At 38.0% G+C, this 18,986-nt stretch overlaps 1 protein-coding gene across 8 annotated transcripts in view; it reads left to right on the forward strand.

The window, feature by feature from the left end:
• NCKAP5 (NCK associated protein 5) overlaps window positions 1–18,986 on the forward strand; it is a 337,810-nt gene that overhangs the window by 296,074 nt on the left and 22,750 nt on the right. For 3 of the 8 annotated variants that reach the window (XM_085552172.1, XM_085552167.1, XM_085552171.1), the window contains 4 exons: window positions 9,483–9,785; window positions 11,952–12,088; window positions 13,590–13,719; window positions 16,409–16,596. In XM_085552172.1, the coding sequence (XP_085408298.1) occupies window positions 9,483–9,785; window positions 11,952–12,088; window positions 13,590–13,719; window positions 16,409–16,596 (758 nt within the window). Of the gene's footprint in view, window positions 1–9,464; window positions 9,786–11,951; window positions 12,089–13,589; window positions 13,720–16,408; window positions 16,597–18,986 lie in introns of all 8 variants that reach the window. The other 5 variants (XM_085552166.1, XM_085552169.1, XM_085552168.1 and 2 more) reach the window with 2 other exon arrangements.

Below are 18,986 nucleotides of genomic sequence, written 5' to 3' on the forward strand. Positions count from 1 at the left end.
CTATACTTGATAATGCAAAAATTAAAAATAGTAATCCAAAATGTATCTGACTGTTATTGGTTCTGTTCGGTCCACTGTAAGTACAAGTATACAACCTACAGAAGTTGAAATGGGAGTTAATGCCCTGGCAGGAGTTAGAGTCCACAGCAGAAATATTTGCAGTCCTTGGAAATAAATTATCTGTCTGTGGCATTGACCCATACTGTTTGTTTCAAGTATTTCAGGTGAAATTCAGAGACAGGTGAAGATTATGACGGTAAGCATAGGCAGAATTTGTCAGATTTTGAAGGAAGACTCGAGTCTAATTTCTGTTAAATTTTCATTGGAGGTCCAGGTCACTTGCTTAAAATTGATTCATCCAGCATTAAATGGGAACCTTGTAGATACTGTCATTTTTATAAAATAGGGAAAAAGCCTGCAGATTCTTAAAAAGGTTTTGGAAGGTCTCAAGCTGGATGGAGGGCTGGGCATCCGCATTACCAAAGCAACATTAAAAGTGCATTGTAGACTTTGCTGCATTTTGCTGGAACAAAAGCACACACTGAGGTCAGGGAATTCTTTTGTAGTTCCGCTGTAGCCCAGTGCTCACTTCCATTAAAGTTCCCGATAATCATCTGCCTTATAGCAGACTTTGTCATCTTTCTTTCTGCTTTACAAGAATAACCTTGCAGAAGGGTTTTGCAGTTTAATTTAGAGGCAATCTGGTCAGAAAAATAAAATAAAAAGGAAAGTCTGTCTTTTAAGCAAAACTTTAAAGATCTTTTTTTTCTTCTTTAGAGACTGTTTAGTTAAATTCCATGGATTCCTAATGTTCCAGAGCGGAATGTTTGTTGGTTGGTGGTGGTATTTTGCATGTTGCATTGTATTTTAAAGTCCACCACTTTAAGCTTTCTGTGCAGGAAAGAAAAATGATTCAACTATATTTTCAATAGAAAACAGAAATGTCCTTGGCAGCAAGTTTTATAGAGAAGTTGCAAGAAACTTGATAGCAATTTTGAAGATATAATGGTAACTACACAGGACATATAAAGTGTTGTAGATGGGAGTGGGTTCTACTTAAAATGAAATGTCAGCATTATAATTATTTGTATCAAGCTATGAAAATACTGAAGACGACAACCATATCTGTGTATCCACTTCCTAAACAGATTTTTCTGTAGGGAAAAGAATCTGTGTTCATTGTAGTACCTCAAGTGAATTCATTCATCTCTGACTCCTCTTTTCTTTCTGATTTTTCAGTATGCTTTTCCAACAAATATATTCATTCACTGCCAAGGCATTATTTTTCATTTTTTCGCTCATGCCTGCTCTCTGCACTGTTTAAAACAAGCAGTCATTCTAAACCTTTGTGTAGTGTCCCAGTATTGCTGATTATCCAGTTTCCCATGAATCTAAACCATGATATAGAAGCCTGCCTTTTTACTTTTTACTCATATCATCTGCCTTCTTCTCTTGGATAGGCCTAGGTTTCTTTCTAAAATCTAGATCTGACTGGGAACTGAAAAAGTAAGTTTCAGGTTTTATTTCCAAATGTGCCATTTGCTTTACATACATGATGAATTATATAAATTATTCGGTGGTCTGTTCCACAGTTTGCTGTTTGTCTGTGCTTTTAGTAAGCTTGTGCTAAGCTTCCAATAGGAGAACTAGAAAGACTGGACAGTCCCCTCTGCCAGGGAAAAGTCTTGGTTTCATCCGCCATGTTGTAGTCTATATAAGCTTTGGTTATTTTTACTGTAGTACTAAGTAAATAATTACTTAATTCATGTTTTCTCATCTCAGGGAATGGAAATAGATGTGAAGGAAGCACGCTTGATTAATGTGGTAAATACATTAAGCCTGACATGCATCATCCTAAAACATGTCCATTAAGCCTGACATATTTGAGCAAGCTCATTCACGTTAAAGAACCCTCAAAACCTGGAGGCAGATTAGGTGAGGTCTGTAATGAATTACTGAGATAAATGTAACGGAATAAGTGACAGAGGAAAGATGGTGAACAAATTGATCTGCATTACAGCCTTTGCATTCAGTAAAGAGAGGTGATCCACATCACTGTGGAGAGGCAAAGGGATAATCCAGAAGTTGTTTAAATGTCAGGCAAATCCTTGGATGCCTCTAATGCATTTAATGAAGAAGAACATTCAACTGATAAAATGTCTTTTGACCGCAAAAGAAATCTCTCTTGTCATGAAGCCTCAATGCCTGAGAAAACAACTTACCGCTGTCAGTGTTAATTCCTTTCATCAGGCCATTGTTAGAAGTTGAGAAGAACCATTTAGCAATCATCACTGATACAGGACTTGATTCATTCATTTTCACATGATCAGATAAAGTAAAAATGTTTGTTTTATCTTCTCCATCATCACCCAGTAAAGCTGTGGAATATCTAGAAGTCTCTACAAGTGAGTGTGAGGTCCATAAAAGCCCTAAAACAATACCAGCTATCAGAGAATAACTTTCCAGTATAAGTCTCTTACTTGGAATCTACATACTGTAAAATGTTATGGTTTGACACAAGTGGTGATAAGGTATTAGATTTTTCATGAATCCCATAGGCATGAGCAATGGTGTAAGAATACATGCATTTATTTGTACTTCGATAACTAAGCTATTTTCTAAAGCCCTATCTGCATTTGAAGCCTGAGAGGCAGCTATTAAATCCACAGTGAGCTGAAGTAGCTGAAATAAGACATCATTAAGGGGAAACCTTGTTTAATAGCCACTAAGCTCTGCAATTACAACTAGAGCAACTACTTTGTGTGTAGCAGCATACCCCCTAGAAGCACATCGGTTGGAAGGGCACTAGAGGTCTCTAGTCCAGCCTCTTTCTGCTCAGGGACTTCACTGGTTTGGCTCTGAGTATTTTCAGATTTGTGGTTCTAAATCTGTCCATGGCTGACGCGCCATTTCTTTGGGAGGTTTTACACAATAGATATCAGTCCTGTGTTCTTATGCTGCAGTATTCTTGTTACTGATAATGTGGAGTGGTCATGCTGTTGGGTGGCCTTCCATGTCATGCAGAGAAGCATTCTGCGGTGCCTCATTTCCTAGCCCAGGGCTTGTTCGTCGGAAGCAAGTCATAGCCTTGTGCATAGAGTTGATTAAATATCCTCTCCTTCTGAGTTGCTTCTGGACATTTATTAGTGTGTGGTCTTTGAGCAAGACTACAGAATGTGAACAGGCTAATCTGCAGACTGAAACAGCATTATGTTGGTTTGGTCCCATAGGAGTGGGACAACTGTTGTCTGCTGTACTTCACTCTTTTGGCACTTAGAGGGATTGGTTTTGAAATGATGGTCTGAAGGAGTCTATGATAATAGATTGAAACTTTCTGTGTATTTTTTTAATTGCTATTTATGTAGCTTGAAGATGATGGAGAGCCTTTCCAATACATATCAATAATAAGAAACTAACATCCTTTAGTGTCTTCTAATTTTTGTCAGCTTACCTTCTTCACAGCCTGGCAAAGACAGATTGTTTCTTTGTACTTTAACAGGTAGCACACATAGCACTTGTCTAATTGCCAGTTGCTGCAGCCCACTGTCTAGCTTGTCTTCCTTCTGAGGAGAGTATTCATATTTTGAATCAACACTTTCTTATTAGCCACAATGATTTTCTGCTAATTTCATTCTTTTGTCATTACAATTATTCACCCAGGAGTGCTATATTTTGTCACAAGAATGAGTAGAAGTGTGGCTCTTTGTGTATTGAATATAGGATGCAATCTAATTATTATTCAAGATACCGAGAATCTGCTGGTCTCATTCAGACAATTAAAAAGAATGTTCAGATTCTTCAGCTCTGAAGTTAATGCTGCTGTGTTGATTTTCACTGTTTTACAGTCTGCCCCGACTCATATTTGCTTTTGTCACTCAAATCAGGCCTGTACCTGATTATCGTGCTTAGTACACATTGCTGGTATGCTGATATTCTCTATGCTGCTTTGAGTCCCTCTGTTTGAAACGTTTCTGTTTTACATAATTTTTGCTTCTGGCGAGGGCTGTCGGCAGCCATGTGTGTATGGAGCTTCACTCATGCATTTCCTATTAACTCTAATTCGTATACCTGAAATACAACAAAGCAAACAGAAAAGCATTTTGTGTGAGTTTGTGTTCAGTTACTTTAAAAGTTTGTTTTGAATGGACCCATACAGACTCTGTGGGCCTGTTCTGAAAATGCATTTAGGAGGATTTCTGTGAAAAATATGTCAGCATATGTCTATCTAAATTTGCTCTGGGGATGGGATACCAGTTCCTGATTTGATGCTATCTTTTCCATTTTTGTGGAGTGCAGGAAACTTTGATTTGTACCTTAATTCAGAGGCCTGAACTGTTGACATTTGATTAGCCAACGTGGCATATCATAAAAATAAAGGCTTTTCAGAAAGAAACCATCATGATAGAGATGCAGTGTGTTGTGTTCCCCCCCACCCCCAACCCCCACAAAATAAATGGAGTTCCTGAAGAAAAATTCTGTTCATTCTAGCTTTAAGTCATATGGTTTCTCACCAGCTCCTGCCTCCATGCAGCTGCTTTAACTGTGATTCAGCTATTTTGGAAGAGCTGTACTTGAGTATTGAAGGTAGAAATTGTAGCTTACCTAAAAGTCACTCAGAGCTCTCCGTGTTGTTAATGAGTTTTCACATCATTAATTAAGAAGTAAAATTAGTCTGTTTCAGGTTTGCAGGTATATATCTGAGTGTTTATTGCCAGTTCCCTTAAGTAAAGCCATCTGCAGGGCAGAACTAGAAAAAAAATATTTAAAGCCTCATTTAATATTCACATGGCTTCAATTTCAGCCTTGTTTTCTACTAATAAACAAAAAGCAGTTGCTTCTAAAATAAACAAAATAAATATCATATGTTCTCCTTTGCATTTGCAAACCCCAGAGCTTCCTGGGCACTTATTAATTAGTCTGTATTTACCAGGGAGAGCATTTATGGCTAAGCACTGTCACTAGCCCTGTGAGTTGGGAGCAGAAAATCAAAGAAAGTGTTTCAAGGTGGGTGAAACTGAGATCCAGTTTATAAGAGCTATTTAAGAGCAGGCAAATCAGTGATTCCACCCTTTTGTCCTTAAGGGCTTCAAATGCACCAGTCAGTGAACACAGACCATCAGTGGAACAGACAAATAATACCAGCAGCAAATGCACTCTTGGGCACTGTGTGCAGTCTGTTTATCTGGGATGCTAAGTGTGACCTCGACTCTTTTGTAACTGTGGACTAATGGAGGTGTTCCCAAACTAAAATAAGCTTAGCTACCTCTGATAGCAAATAGCAAAAATAATGATCGTAATGCTTCCTAGAAGTCTTCGGCAGCTTAGTTTCTGAGCAGCTTCCAAAATAGCTAGTGGCCGAATTGATTTGGGGTATTCCTACACAAGCATTGTTCATTGAAGCAATTGCAGGGTGGTTATATACTGGTTGCAAAAGTCCTAGTACCTTTATTCTTATGGTATCATTCTTTAACAGGGAGGTGTTATTAGCTCTCAGTATTAATACAGAGAACTGAAGCATAAAGAGGGAAAGAGATAGGCCTGTTGTTACATAAAGAAGGCATGGCTGAGGCAGCCCACAGTCAGTGCCTAGGTAAATTACGAACTCTCCTTTTTAGGTTCTGCTATTTTGTACGTACAATAGAATGGGTCTCTTACTAGACATCAAGAAATGAAGGAGAGCATCCATCCATGCCTTGAATGAGCAGTCCCCAATAAGGTGTTACTTAGTGTGCAATTACTGGTTTCCAACCTTTGCATTTCAAGGTACTGAAGAAAAAAAGTTCATGGAGAAGCCACATTTCTGCCATTCTGCAGACCCATTGTTTATCTTAGATTCACTCCTTGCATCAGATATGAGGACTTTTCTGACTTGCTCATCTATCAGGATTTCTTAAAGACAGTTGCAAATTTATAAGGCAGATTGGCAAGTACGGATTTAAAATCAAAGAGACATACAGCCATAAAGGAAGCATGATGGCTTCCCAAAATTTCTAGGCTGGCCTCATTGGCCACCAGGTTGCAATTGAGCTCCAGTTAATTACCTTTTTCACAGAGCTTAAAGTTGCTCTTCACATGAACGAGAAGTTGGATTTTATTCTAAAGGTTCCAAAGTCCTTTCTAAAGGACTAAAATCATATCTATTTCTAATGTCTTGTCTACTGTGAAAAGTGAAAAGATTTTTAGGAAGTACCAGTGTAGCACAGAGAGATTATTCCAGCAGTCATCAATTGTAGGACATCCCCAGGTGGAGAATGCATGCAGACCTGTGTATTTAATAGACTCTGACAGATGTGGAATACAAAATTTCAAGCATTATCCAGGTTTTTTTCCAGTTCATTTATTCTCTGTAACAACCCTGTTGCTTGCCACCAGTCTTTCCAAGTATGCGAGGAAGGGATCTAAATGCTGGAGGGAGATTGGAGGTGGTTCTTGCAAAAATTAAAAACTGAAAAATCCACAGGAAACTGTCAGAATGGAGAACTGGGTTGTTGGCAGGATTGTTGGTCAGCTGAGTTTTGACTTATTTGGGGGGGTGTTGAATTGAAATAGGGCAGCAATTACATATTTCAAGTTAGGAAATACATTTTGGAGGTTATGGTCAACTGTGAAGACAACTGTCAAACTGCTGGACAGATGACATATTGAAGTTAGCAATTTCTGCAAAAAAAAGAAAAAAAAAGGTTGGCTAGGAAGAAGCAGAAGAAGAAATACTGAACAAGTTGGTAAAGTCTGTATTTTTGTGGGGTTTTTTCCTCATTATTTTTACTGTAAATACGTGTAAACTCTAATAATCCCATATTTAAGCAGATATTAATTTTCGTTCAGGTTCAGTTGCAGACTCATCATTTAAAAACACACTGCACAGTCCTCCTCCCATTAACTGTTCCTTAGTGTGTATTATTCCATTTCACCAATGCAGTGCCTATGGGAATATCAGGGCTATGATATTTTTTACCTAGGGTAGTCTTAGAGGGATTTTCAGTTTTACATACTGGTTATGCTTTGTATCCAGATAGAAAACATTAACGCATTCATCTTTGACTAATTGGATCAAATGATGATGTAAGCCCAAAAGGAATAATTTGCTTGAAATTGACACTGATTTGGCAGAAATACATTCTTTTTTTTTTTCTTTTTTTTTTTTTTTTGTGGATGCTTTAGCATTGCAGATGAAGAGAAGGATGTGCAAATAAAGAGATCTGTTTTGCCATCTGTAGTTTAAGTTCTTCCTGCCAATGCCACATGTAGCTTAAAGATGTTTATTAACTGATCAAGCAGTTCTGCACAGACCTACTTACATTTGAGATATTATTATGAAAAAAAAGAATGTATTAATTAATAATTTGGCATGTTTCAAAATAGTAGAAAAATGATAATCCCTTTGTCTTTCAGGGGAAAAAAAATTACATGTTCACCGATTACTCTTGTCAGCTTAATAGAAAATCTTGGTCTATCTAAAGAAAGACAATTGTTAGGATTTCTGTCTTCCTTTACTGATGGGATTAGCATCCTTTCATTCTGAGTGTTGTAGATACTCCTTGCAGAAAGCCCACTTGATGTTATATATCTCTCAAAGCCTTCTTTCAAGGCTTAAGGGTACTTCTGAAAACAGCTTGCTAGAAATTTCCCAGTGAAACTGTACTTGATACAGAGCTATTTTTGACTGATATTTTTTGACTTGAAAATGTCTGCTTTCCGTGGAAGATTCTGGTTCCTACTCAAATGTTTCAGCTGAAATTTATGTCAATCGTGTAGTTTTGTAGCCAAAACTTGAAAACTTCTGTGAGGAAAATATCAAACCTGCTGTAGCAATGAGCACGTAGGGGAATTTCACACCTTTCCTGAGGTGAGATGATGCTTTGGTAGAAAATAAGTCCCTTTGCTACTAGCCTGATAGAGAAAGCCTGATTTAAGCAGAACAATCTGAGACCTTATTTTATTTTATTTTATTTTATTTTATTTTATTTTATTTTATTTTAGGTATCTAAAATGTAGTTGCCCTGTTTGTTGCTGTTTGCTTTTAATATTAAGATAAATTGGCCGTCACAGTTAGTAACATACACACTTCTTCAGCTTTACTACCTTCAAACACAAACTTAGTTTGTGCCAGTCACTTGAAGTAGAAATAATGTGCTTGCAGTAATTGTGTCTGGTATCCATCAGTACATTTTAATTGTAATGTCCTGGTCCCAAGTGACAGGGAATGGCTTGGGTTATCAGATCATTGGTTTTAGGATGTTCCTATCTGTGGTGCTTCCAATGTACTCCGTGTCTGTTCTGAAGAGCTCTGCCTTTCCAACATAACCAGTGCTGTATGGATGTTTTCCTTCTGGTCAAGAAGAAACTACTGGAAGTCCTTTCTTATTCTATATTTTTCTTTGCTTAGTGATAGTTGTTAGCTGGAGCACTGCCTGTCCAAGAGCTGAAAAATATCTCCAAATTTCTCAGTATTAGGACACTGCAGAGGAAAAAATAATGAATATGACTTGACATAGGACTGCTAACTACAACAGACTTAAATAACAAATGAGGATATCATAAAAAAAAATCAATACTCAGGAATATAGAAGGTAGAGATAGAGAAGATGTATTGGGTCATATTCCGCATCTCCTGCTAGAGTACAGTTGTTCACTGCAGTATGTCTTTTGTTCAGCATAGCCTTAAATTATTCAAGCAAAAGAAATACTTCTGCTTCCTTTGGGAGTATCTGCCACACACTGCAGATCTCACTGTCAAGGGATGTTTCCAGGTGTGTAATCTAATGTATGCCCATTTTCCAGCTGTTAGTGCTGTTCTCTCTCTGAACTTTATGCCTCTCAGAAGAACTGTGGTTTCTTCACTATTGTCTGCTCCTTACACGAACAGATCTGTGGGAATGAACAGAAAATGCTAGGGCAGGTGGTGTGACATCCTTGTAATGTTTTCTGGAAGGCTGTGCACAGCCACTGCTTCCAAACCAAGTCCTTGGCATGGTGTTGTGAAATGAGCACTTAGGCAAAGTGGGATGTGCTGAACCAGAGTGTGACAAGGCAAACCTTCTGTCCAATTTCTTGAGAAAGCTTTGAGAAACCAACAGCTTTGGGAAATTCATAAGTCTTCTTTAAGAATTCACATTTGGATGAACACCTCTCTGCAGGTCTTCAAAGTAAGTCATTTAAAAATAGCCACGCTCACTTTCCAGAACATCCCCCTCCTATTCGTTGTCACATCCTAAGTCTGCAGCAGGCCAGTCTCAGCATATTGATGTGTGCTGGTTTCGCTGCACCTGAAAATGGTATTTCATTGTTTTCATTTAAATAAATACCTTGTGTTGAAAGCATGCAAATAACAGATAGCAGCATACTCACAATATTCAAAATGTTTTACTTTCCTTGAAACCTTGCCTTGAAGATACCTTGTTCTCCCATAGTCCCTTTCACTGTCTTTAAGAGTCATCCACTTGTTTTGCTCAACCCCATCACAGAATTTTCCTGTGCCTTAGAGTCTTGCTGCCAGATGAGGACGCTGGACAGTGGGATTGGAACCTTCCCACTCCCCGACTCAGGGAACCGGTCTGCGGGACGACACATGTCTAAGCAGGAAACAGAAGCCCTCACACCATCTGAGCAAGTTCTTCTTTCAGCTCCTTCAGTAAAAGCCAAAACTCTTGAGCGAGAAGTGCCTTCAACAGCTATGAGTCAGGAGTCTGTGGAAAGCATAATTAGTCACTCAACATCTGATCCAGCCATGGCTACCAAAGGTATACGACCTTTTCAAAGTCGCCTTCCAGAGCCAGATTCCTCAGGTAAAATGTCAATTACACTGAAAATCACATTATTTTTATCCTGATGTCTGTTTAGATTAGCAGAAGTCCTATAATAATGACGATTGATAACAGAAATGTTAAATGCAGAGCAGAAAATACTGCTTTTATGAATGCGTGAGGTTAACAAGTTTGTGACCTGAGCCATATGGGAATTTGTTTACACACAATGCTTATCTGTAACCGAGGAAGAAAAATGTGTTAAGTACTTAAATCCTTTTCTCAAGAAACAGTACTTGAAAAAAAAACACATGCCAGCCTTGGAATTTGAACTGAATAAGAATACAGATGTTCAGCAGTGTTCAGGAACAGACTTTATAGCACAATACAAAGAATAGCTATGTTGTGACACAGAAAAGACATATCCACAAAGACTTGCTTTTGAAGCTGTATTCAGACAAAATATTCATTTGGCCTCAATGCATAAATTCTGAATATATGACCTGGGCCTCAAAGGAACTCTTATTTTTTTTACTACATGATACAAATATATTTATTTATATGAATGTAAACTACCTCACTTTAACTCGTCTACCAAGTATGTGTTTACGATGGACTATAAAAGGAAAGCTGACAAAGGAATGAACAGACTTACAGTCCAGCAAACCATCAACACATAAGTTTATATTAGCACATAGTTCCATTGAACTCAGTGCAGTCCCTTACAAATGCACACTGATCTTCTTTGTATATTTTGAATGCATTTGAGTAACTAATATATAGGCCAGTCATTGCATATAGCATTTATTTTTAATACAATTTTTCAGTCAGTGCAATAAACACAGAAAAAAACTCACTAATAGTAATTGACTTCATGGAGAAGAGTGTGTTTTGTGTTTTGTTTTGTTTTGTTGTTACCTTGATCAAATGCAGTGTCATTGGCATTATACTTGTTAGCACTGTGTCAACATATTTGCCCCTGTAAAACTTGTGAGTGCTTAACTTCCATGAGTCCATATTGTATCTATGAGTGAGATTCTGTGTAATTAACATGGAAGGTTAAATATGAAGTTTAAACTTGGTTTAAGTTGGTCAAATATGTGTTCTGCTATTGAGCTGATGTATATTGAGCCTAGGAGGAAAGAAGTCTCTTTTATATGTTCATCGGATACATAGCAGAAAAATTCTAATTAAATGCCTTAGAACTAGTTGATTAAGCAATATTCCCAGTGTGGTGTTGTAATGGTATAATAGGCTGCAAACACACATTGTATGCTTCATTGCAGTCTGCTCTGCTCATTTCAAATCAAAGCTAAATAAAAGATATTTTAGTATTTTTAAGTAAATGTACTGTTAATTAATGGTACAGCTAAGAAGGATTCAGAAAAGAAATCTTAGTTATAGATTATATGCTACATGCTTGAATAGCCACATGTGTGACCTCAATTCAGCAGTGTGCTATAGAGTAAACTCCATGATTAAACACTGTCATTATAACAAATTGAATAGAAACTGCAACCACTGAATTGCTTCATAAGAAGTCAGCTGCAATAAGTTTGTTCCGATCTTAATGTTAATATTCCCTGCACCAAACTTGTGAAGTTTGTATCTTAATTAAATTGTCATGAAGAGATGTTAAAGAAGTAGTATACATGAGAGGGTAGGGTCAATTCATTCTTTACCAGAGTATTTTCAATTGATTCTTTTCCTCTCCCTTCTCTCTCTTCCAAATTTCAATTATCACTTTATTTCATATGCACCATATATCTTCTCTGATGTTCTGATTTTGCATAGTGCAAATATAGCAAATAAAAAGGGTAACTGATTGAGAGTTTCTGCTAGAAAGGTACTTCTAATTATATTTATGTTAACACCCTGTTCTCTCTCTGAGAACATAAAATAGCAAAGCAGAACGTTGCAATGCCTGGAAGAAGTTATTGTGTATTGTTTCTTATTTGAAAGAGTATATATGTCAAAACTAATGGAGAGATTTCAATCTATGCCTTCCTCTCTGGTTGTTAACTGGAGAAAGGCTCTGGATAATATTCTGCCACTGTAATTGTTAGAGTTATTCCAGTAAGAAACTAAGCATAATTTGATGTAATACAGATATGATGATTAGCCCTCAGTTTTTACTGAACTGCAGTTGAAACCCTTATGAAGATGATGATGAGACCTACAGTTTAAATAATGCCTTTCTTAATTCAGGAATAATTAACCTTGCAAAGCAAAGTGAACAAGAACCAAGTTCTGTGACCTCTACCTCATTAGAGCTTACTGAAGAAACTGTAGAAAATAGAAAAGTTCTTTCAGATTGGAGCACCAAGAAAACTACAAAAACAAAGGTATCAGTTAAGAAATGTCATCTATTAAATAAGACATGTATTGTGGTGTAAAGAATCAGAAGTGGTGAATGTTTTTAATGCAGTGGAAAGAATAGCTAAGAAGCTAATAGCTCCATTTATTATTTTTTTTGCCCTTTGTTAGCAATCTCGTTGTTTATTAATAATACAGCACTGAAAAGCACTTTGTCCTCATGCTTTACAAATTAGGATTAATTATAACGCACAGGCGTTTTGTAGACAAGGAAATTGATGCCTTTTTACTGTGTTTTTCTCTTAGAGAAATTTGATCTCGTTTGTTTGTTTTCCTTTGGAAATTCAGATATGTTGTGTTCCCCCCCACGCCCCCCAGGTCTGTTTTTCCTTGTCTGTATGGCTGTGTAGTGTAGTGTGCGTGATTGAGCAGATGTGCTATGAAAGTATCGTGAAAGAGAAAGTATTCTCTTCTTACATGTTTCTGTGTGGTGATGGTTTATCTCTGCAGTCATCTGTCTGTCCTTCAGCGTTTTCATGAAAACTGCAGAAAGAACAGACAAATGTATATACATGTGGAAAAGCTACAGCTGATGGTTGTTATTCATATTCAGGAATGCTGGGCTGTCAAGGCCTGTGAAAAGCACAGGGTCAGCAGGTTAGCAAATAGCAAGAAAAACTTTCTCCAGATAGCAGGTGTTCAGGCAAGGGAGCTGTCAGACTGCTGGCTAATAGGACTTAGGTAGTAAGAGGCTGAAAACCTTTGTTTGCTTACCTTTTGTGTGTGTCTGCTTTATCCATTTACTACTTACTGGAGTAGTTCACGTTTGTGTATAGTCCATGCTATGGATATTTAGGACAGAAACAGAAAGAAAAATGGTTTGTCTTGTATATTATTGGCAAACTGGCTATGAATCTTCTGTAGTGCAACACCTTTGGCTTTCAAGGCACAACGACATAAGTGTGATATTCACCCTGTCTCAGGTACAACAGGTCACCGCCAGTCCGCAGTCCATGTTAATATGGTACACGTGTTACTGGTAGTTGGTCCGTGTAGAGTCGGGTTTGGTGTGTCTGTATCTGGTATGTGAATGTGGCTTTGGCACTACAGCTGGCTTGAATTCTCCCTGCTTTATGAGCAGTGTTGGGCATATTTGGCTGCATGCAGGATTCCTCAGGCCTGGTACCCAATCCACAAGTATGTGCTTCCTACCTAAGGAACGTCCTTCAGCATCAGTCAGAGCTGCAGTGTGCATGAAAAGATGGAGAAATTGATGTCACTCTTTGAAAAATCCATGTTAAAACTCTCTTGAGTCTTGGTAGGCAATTGAGGCTACAATAGTAGGTAGCATTTGATGATGACTTACTTGAAGGATAAGTGGTTAATTAAAACAGTGAAATATGTTTTAATAGTTGAATGATCCATTCCATTGCATGAAGAATATAAAGCGTTCCACTCCTAATACCATCTTCTGCATTATTTTTGTATATTTACATCATCTGAATGATCTCAATACCCTTATTTGTGCAGGACAGAGCTCTAAGAGTGTGCACTTACTCTGCCAGCAGCAGTGACACTGAACCGGAGCCAGAGTATGGAACAAATTATTTTCGAACTGCAGAGGAGACATTAGTAGAGTTAACAAAGAGCAACAAACAAGGTAATTGAACATTTGTACATAAGGTCTGTATATCTCCACTCTGACTCAGCAACAGATAATGTCCTTCACTGGAGTGTCTATTTTTTGCTTTCTAATCCCAGATCTTACTTCAGTCTTATTTCCATTAGCTTTTTATTGCTTTTTATTCTATTTGTGTATCCTTTTTTCCCCTGTCCTCTGCTGCTTTTGCTACCAGGAGCTAAACTTGTTGGCTTTTATGTATAAATCACTGCACTGTAAGTAAAAAGTCTTCTGTTACATTATTACAGAATTGTAGAGGTCACTATAAAGATTCTTTCCTCTTTTTACTTTTTAAATGTTATTAGCTGGTTATAATAACTCAGTGATCAAGGCCATAGCATTCCAACCTCTGTATCAAAGTGATGTTGGTTGCGGTGCCACCACAACCATGCATATGCACAACTCCTTAGATACATTCCCATTTTCAAGTACCAAACCTTTCTGCATGATCTGGTAGCAATTCGGAATTTACTGGATTCCTGTAGATGAAAGCACCCTAAGCAAAGCTCTTGAGATAATAGTTTTCTGTGTGTTTAATAACTGCCTTGACATGCCCACCAGCTCACTGCGCTGCAAGCCACCCTGCAGTGCAGATGTGTGTGCCCTGAGAGGGAAGCAGAGTGTGGCTCATCTGCTTGCCCACTCAGCCGGCACCGTCCCTGCCACTGATAAATTCTGTCGAGTGCAAAGGCCAGTGCAAGGTCTCAGTACCACTGAGACTCTAAGAGCTTAAGCAGTGCCTCAGTGATATAGAGGATTTGTGCTGACCCCCAGCACAGCAGTGAGCTTAACCTACCAGAGATTAGCACCTAGAGTGGATACAGTGGTGATGATTGCATTGGAAGTGCCATGGACAGTGAGATACTGTAGGCAGCACACTGAGCTCTGTAGTGTCCTCTGGGAGCCAGGCTGAAACATTTGGCATTTTCATAGAGGACCCATTTTGTGTGATTACACCACGGGCAGAGCTGAGTAGGAAGCTCAGGCTGTTTACTTAATTTACTCATGTAAGTTTGTGGTTTTAATCTGTATGAAATGTTGCAAGTAATTTACCTCAGCCAGTAAACAGGATTGCTTGCTACAGATTACATTCTCTGGTGTTTTGTTGGTTTTTTTTTTTTTGTTCTGTTGGGCTTTTTTTTTTCCGAAGGAGTAGGTAAGGATTTCTTCCAGTATTGATCACAGTTTGCAAAAATAAGGATGTCCGCATGTGTAAGCAGTTGCATTGAATAACAGCAGGCTCCAAGTTTGGTGATACATAAGCAGAACTTAAAATTGCCATTCTGCATAGTAAGCCATTAATTTTGTATGCATGCCTAACCTTTGGGCAGTAAAATAACTGAAATTCATAATTGAGGCTGAGGCAAATAGAAAACAAAATTACAAGTCATTATTGCAGAAGTATTTCTGCCACGGTCATTCTTCTTGAACAGGATTTCTGCTCTGTAAGTGCAGTCCCTACATTCAGATTATTAACATTACTTCATTCCATTCTGTGTTCAAAGATCTTTGCTTCTTTATGCATGTGAGAGATATATCCTCAAAACATCCACATGAAGCTGAAGTGGGGGTTGTAGCAATCTGAGTCACAGAGAATATTATTGTATGCATAGATAGTTCTGTGTTTAATAGATGAGTCCTCAGAACATTAATGAATTTTCCCTTGTTGCAGTATTGTAATGTTGGAGTGATTTTCGTTTTCCATTTATGTGTGGGGAATGGGAAGACTGGTAGACTGAGAGCCCAATGCAAAGGTTGTTGAAAACCAGTGATAAGAGTTTCATTGACTTGGTGGTCTTTGGAGGGGACTCCCATTACATTGCCCAGCATTACAGAAAAAGTCAGCAGAATAGCTTGGAATAAGCCAAATGTTCCAGGTTCTTTCATTTCAACTATGAGAATGTTTGGATTCCAATTTCATGGAGGTTTTGTTCTGATGTGATTCTATGAGAGGCACTGGAGGCAGAGGCTCTTCTAATGCTATAGGTTACAAGATAGAATTGAAGTTTGTGTAACAAAAACTGTGAGGAAAGAGCCTAATGATCATTTAAGCTTCTCTCCCCTGTGTTTTTTCTTGAAGCTGCAGAAAATTTCTTTGGTTTTGATCTTAAGTATGAGTTTTTATCTTTGGGCTTTGGAAGCTGGGGTTGTACTCCTAATGTTCTTCTACTACAGTAGGATATATAACAAATGAGTAGGGCCTGTTTCTTAACCTTGCTAGACTATGTTTTATACTGTTGTTTTCATTGGCTAAAAATGTGGTTACAATGAAAGAATTATCAGTAGTCCAATGGAATGACATTAAAAAGGAGCTTAGCATGTCTACCCTGTAAGGCTATTAAGAATGGAGGATGAAAATGTACAGCAAAGAAAGAAATGGAACAGTCCTTCCAAGTTAACCAAATTTTCTATATTAAAAGAAAATATTTTAGCCATTTCATGCTGTCTCCTTCACTCTGAGTGTTACATATGAGCAGTCCTTTCCAGATGTATCAATTGCAGAGTTAGCAGCCAGTATTGGAATTCTTTTATTACCACTGAATTCCAAATACCTTAAAATATTAAAAAAAAATAATAAAGAAATTGTAGAATTACATGACAATTTATCTAGGCTGCATTTCATCAAGTAAATATGCCGTAATGACATTATTTTTAATATCTTTTACAGCTGAGCAGGAAAAACAGAAGCATAGAAAGTCAGTTCTGGGGAACCCGATGTCAATCTTGGACTTATATCAGCACAGTCTCTATGGCCATTTTGGAGAGGATGGACCTGAACAATTAACACATTTCAGTTTAATTGAGCAGCTGAGTGGACCTTCCGGTAAAGACAGCAAAGGCAAAGAGAGCCCAAGGGTGAGTTACTGTGATTTTTATATTGCATCTCATTTTCTTCATGGTTTTTACTTGCTTCTTGTTTCCTCTTCAATGTGTTGATTGATTACTGAAACCAGGCAGATTGAAGAACAGAATGACCTGCAGAAGAGTAAAGATCTAAATATATTTAGAATGGGATGTTACATTTTGATGCTTGTATGGTAAAGTCTTCCAAAATTGACAAGTAGAGACAGGCTAGGGATAGCATTCTGCTATTAAAAGGAGTTGATATTCAAGGCTAGCAAGAAAACACAGAATGTATCTTTTAAGACCACTCTTTCACATCAAGTTAGCTGTTATGTGTAGCACAACATGCAGTAAATGAATGAATGACACATCTGAAGTAGCTTTGTAAAAATTTGAATGAAAACAGGCTATGGAAGTCAGCTGTCTTCTGTTCTCTGCTGAAAAATGGTTGATGTGAGCTCTGAAACTCCTGTTTTGAGGGTTTTGAGCATTATTTTATTAGTGATCAGTCCTAATCTGATCAGTGGATCTTGATTGCTAAACACAAACCTTTCTCTTTTTTTCCCCTTATCTCATGTGACCCCACTTGTTATTTCTGTCACTGGAAGGGCTAACCCTGACAAAATGTAATCTCAACATCTTTGAGAAGCACCCTCTCAGCCTGTTTTCTCACACTCCTTTCTCACTTGGTCTCTCGTTTGCTCTAACGAGGTTATTTGTTTGAAAACAGTTACCCAGCCATGGGGTTCCATTTTGCCTTCATGTTCAGGCTCTTTCCCCAGCTCTTTTTTCTTCTTTTTAAATACAGATTCTTTTGTTTCCATGTAAGATAGCCACATTCTGTAGCAGAAAATAATGAAAGATCTGCAGTTGGTACCATAACAATTCAATTCCTTGAGTTATAAAGATATATATATCTTCCCAGACCCCATTTTTCAGCTTCAGAGAATGACTGTGCATTGTAACTTCAGAGGTGATTAACTCTAACCAAAGTTAGAGCCTTACAGCTTGCAGGAATCCAGGCCAAATGTGCAGAAGGAATGTGTGGCACAAACTGGCAGTGCCTTTGTTTATTCCAACTCTGCTGGCATAAAAGTCCCACTTAACTCAATATTAAATTGACTCACAAACTTCTGAAATGCATCAGCCTCATTTCCTGATCAACCAGATTTCACTGGTGAATATATTTTAGTCATAATAGAAAGAATAATTGTAAAGAATCTGGTTTCCTAGTTGGCAAGAAGAAAAGAGAGGAGAGAGAAGGTAGAAGAAAAGGTAGAAGAATTCTGGGATAGATGAAAGAAAATAATATGAGCACCCACTTAATTCTGTGTCTTGAGCATTTAGAAATTCATAGCTTAATTATGCAGATGAGATGAATTATGGAAGTGTGTTCATGTGTGTGTGTAAGGCATTTCTGCCCTCTCAAGGCCAATATCTTTTGTTATTAACTGAGCAGATATGGTTCCACCATAGGAAAGTTGCTCAGATCCATGTCTGATTTTATTTTATTCTTATGCATTTCTTGTGCAGGACAAATCTCTACAGTGTACCCAGTCAGCACCAAAACTTAAACAAAACTCATTAGATTGGCCTTAGGGTCCTTGCAAAAGTCCATCATAAAGGTAGAAGGCAACGGGTATAACTCAGCACAAGCATTTTTTCATGCATTGTGGTGGGGGCCTTTTGAGAATACTTTAAAGGTCTGAACTAGCTCTCAAAACAGCATTGCCTCTCAGTGAACAGCAGAAGCTCAATAGAGCACTGGGGATTTGCCTATTAGTATTAAACTTTCCAGAATGACAAATGAGAAGCAGTGACCATGGAGAGCAGGTTGCCCTACACTCCTTGTTTGAACCAGCATGGCAAATTTATCTCAGCTGTAATTTGTCCAACCTGAGAAGATCCACTGTCTGTTTCAATTAGAACTGCATGTTCTGGAACTTTTCCCACAAGAAGGGGGCACAGCAGAACCTGAGGCACTTGTGGTCAACAGCTCTGGGGAAAAAGAAAGGGAGAAGTTTTGAGGTGAGAAAAATATGCAGCTTTCATACCAAATATCTGGTGTTTTGAACAAGGAAATGCTTCGTGCTTTGAATTTCCTTCCCAAATAGCATTTATTAAGCCTTAAAATAAAGAAAAAATAAAAAAACCCACAAGTGCCATGATGGACAGAATGAGTTTACTCTGCTTGTCAAAAGAGCAATGTGCTGTGTCAGTCCCTTATCCCAATTAAATTGGACTGTACAGCATCAGGGAGAGAGTGGCTTCAGCCTGGGTGCTCTAATGAGGCACTCTGGCAGGAGCTGTGCTTGCCCAGGCTGGCTGTCACTTGGGATGTCTCCTTCCCACATTCACCAGTGTTACCCCCAAACTATAGACACAAGTTTAATCAGTAAAAA

This window comes from Coturnix japonica, chromosome 7 (assembly GCF_054131305.1).
Source record: "Coturnix japonica strain WE chromosome 7, WE-NBRP24, whole genome shotgun sequence".
Lineage (NCBI taxonomy): Eukaryota > Metazoa > Chordata > Aves > Galliformes > Phasianidae > Coturnix > Coturnix japonica.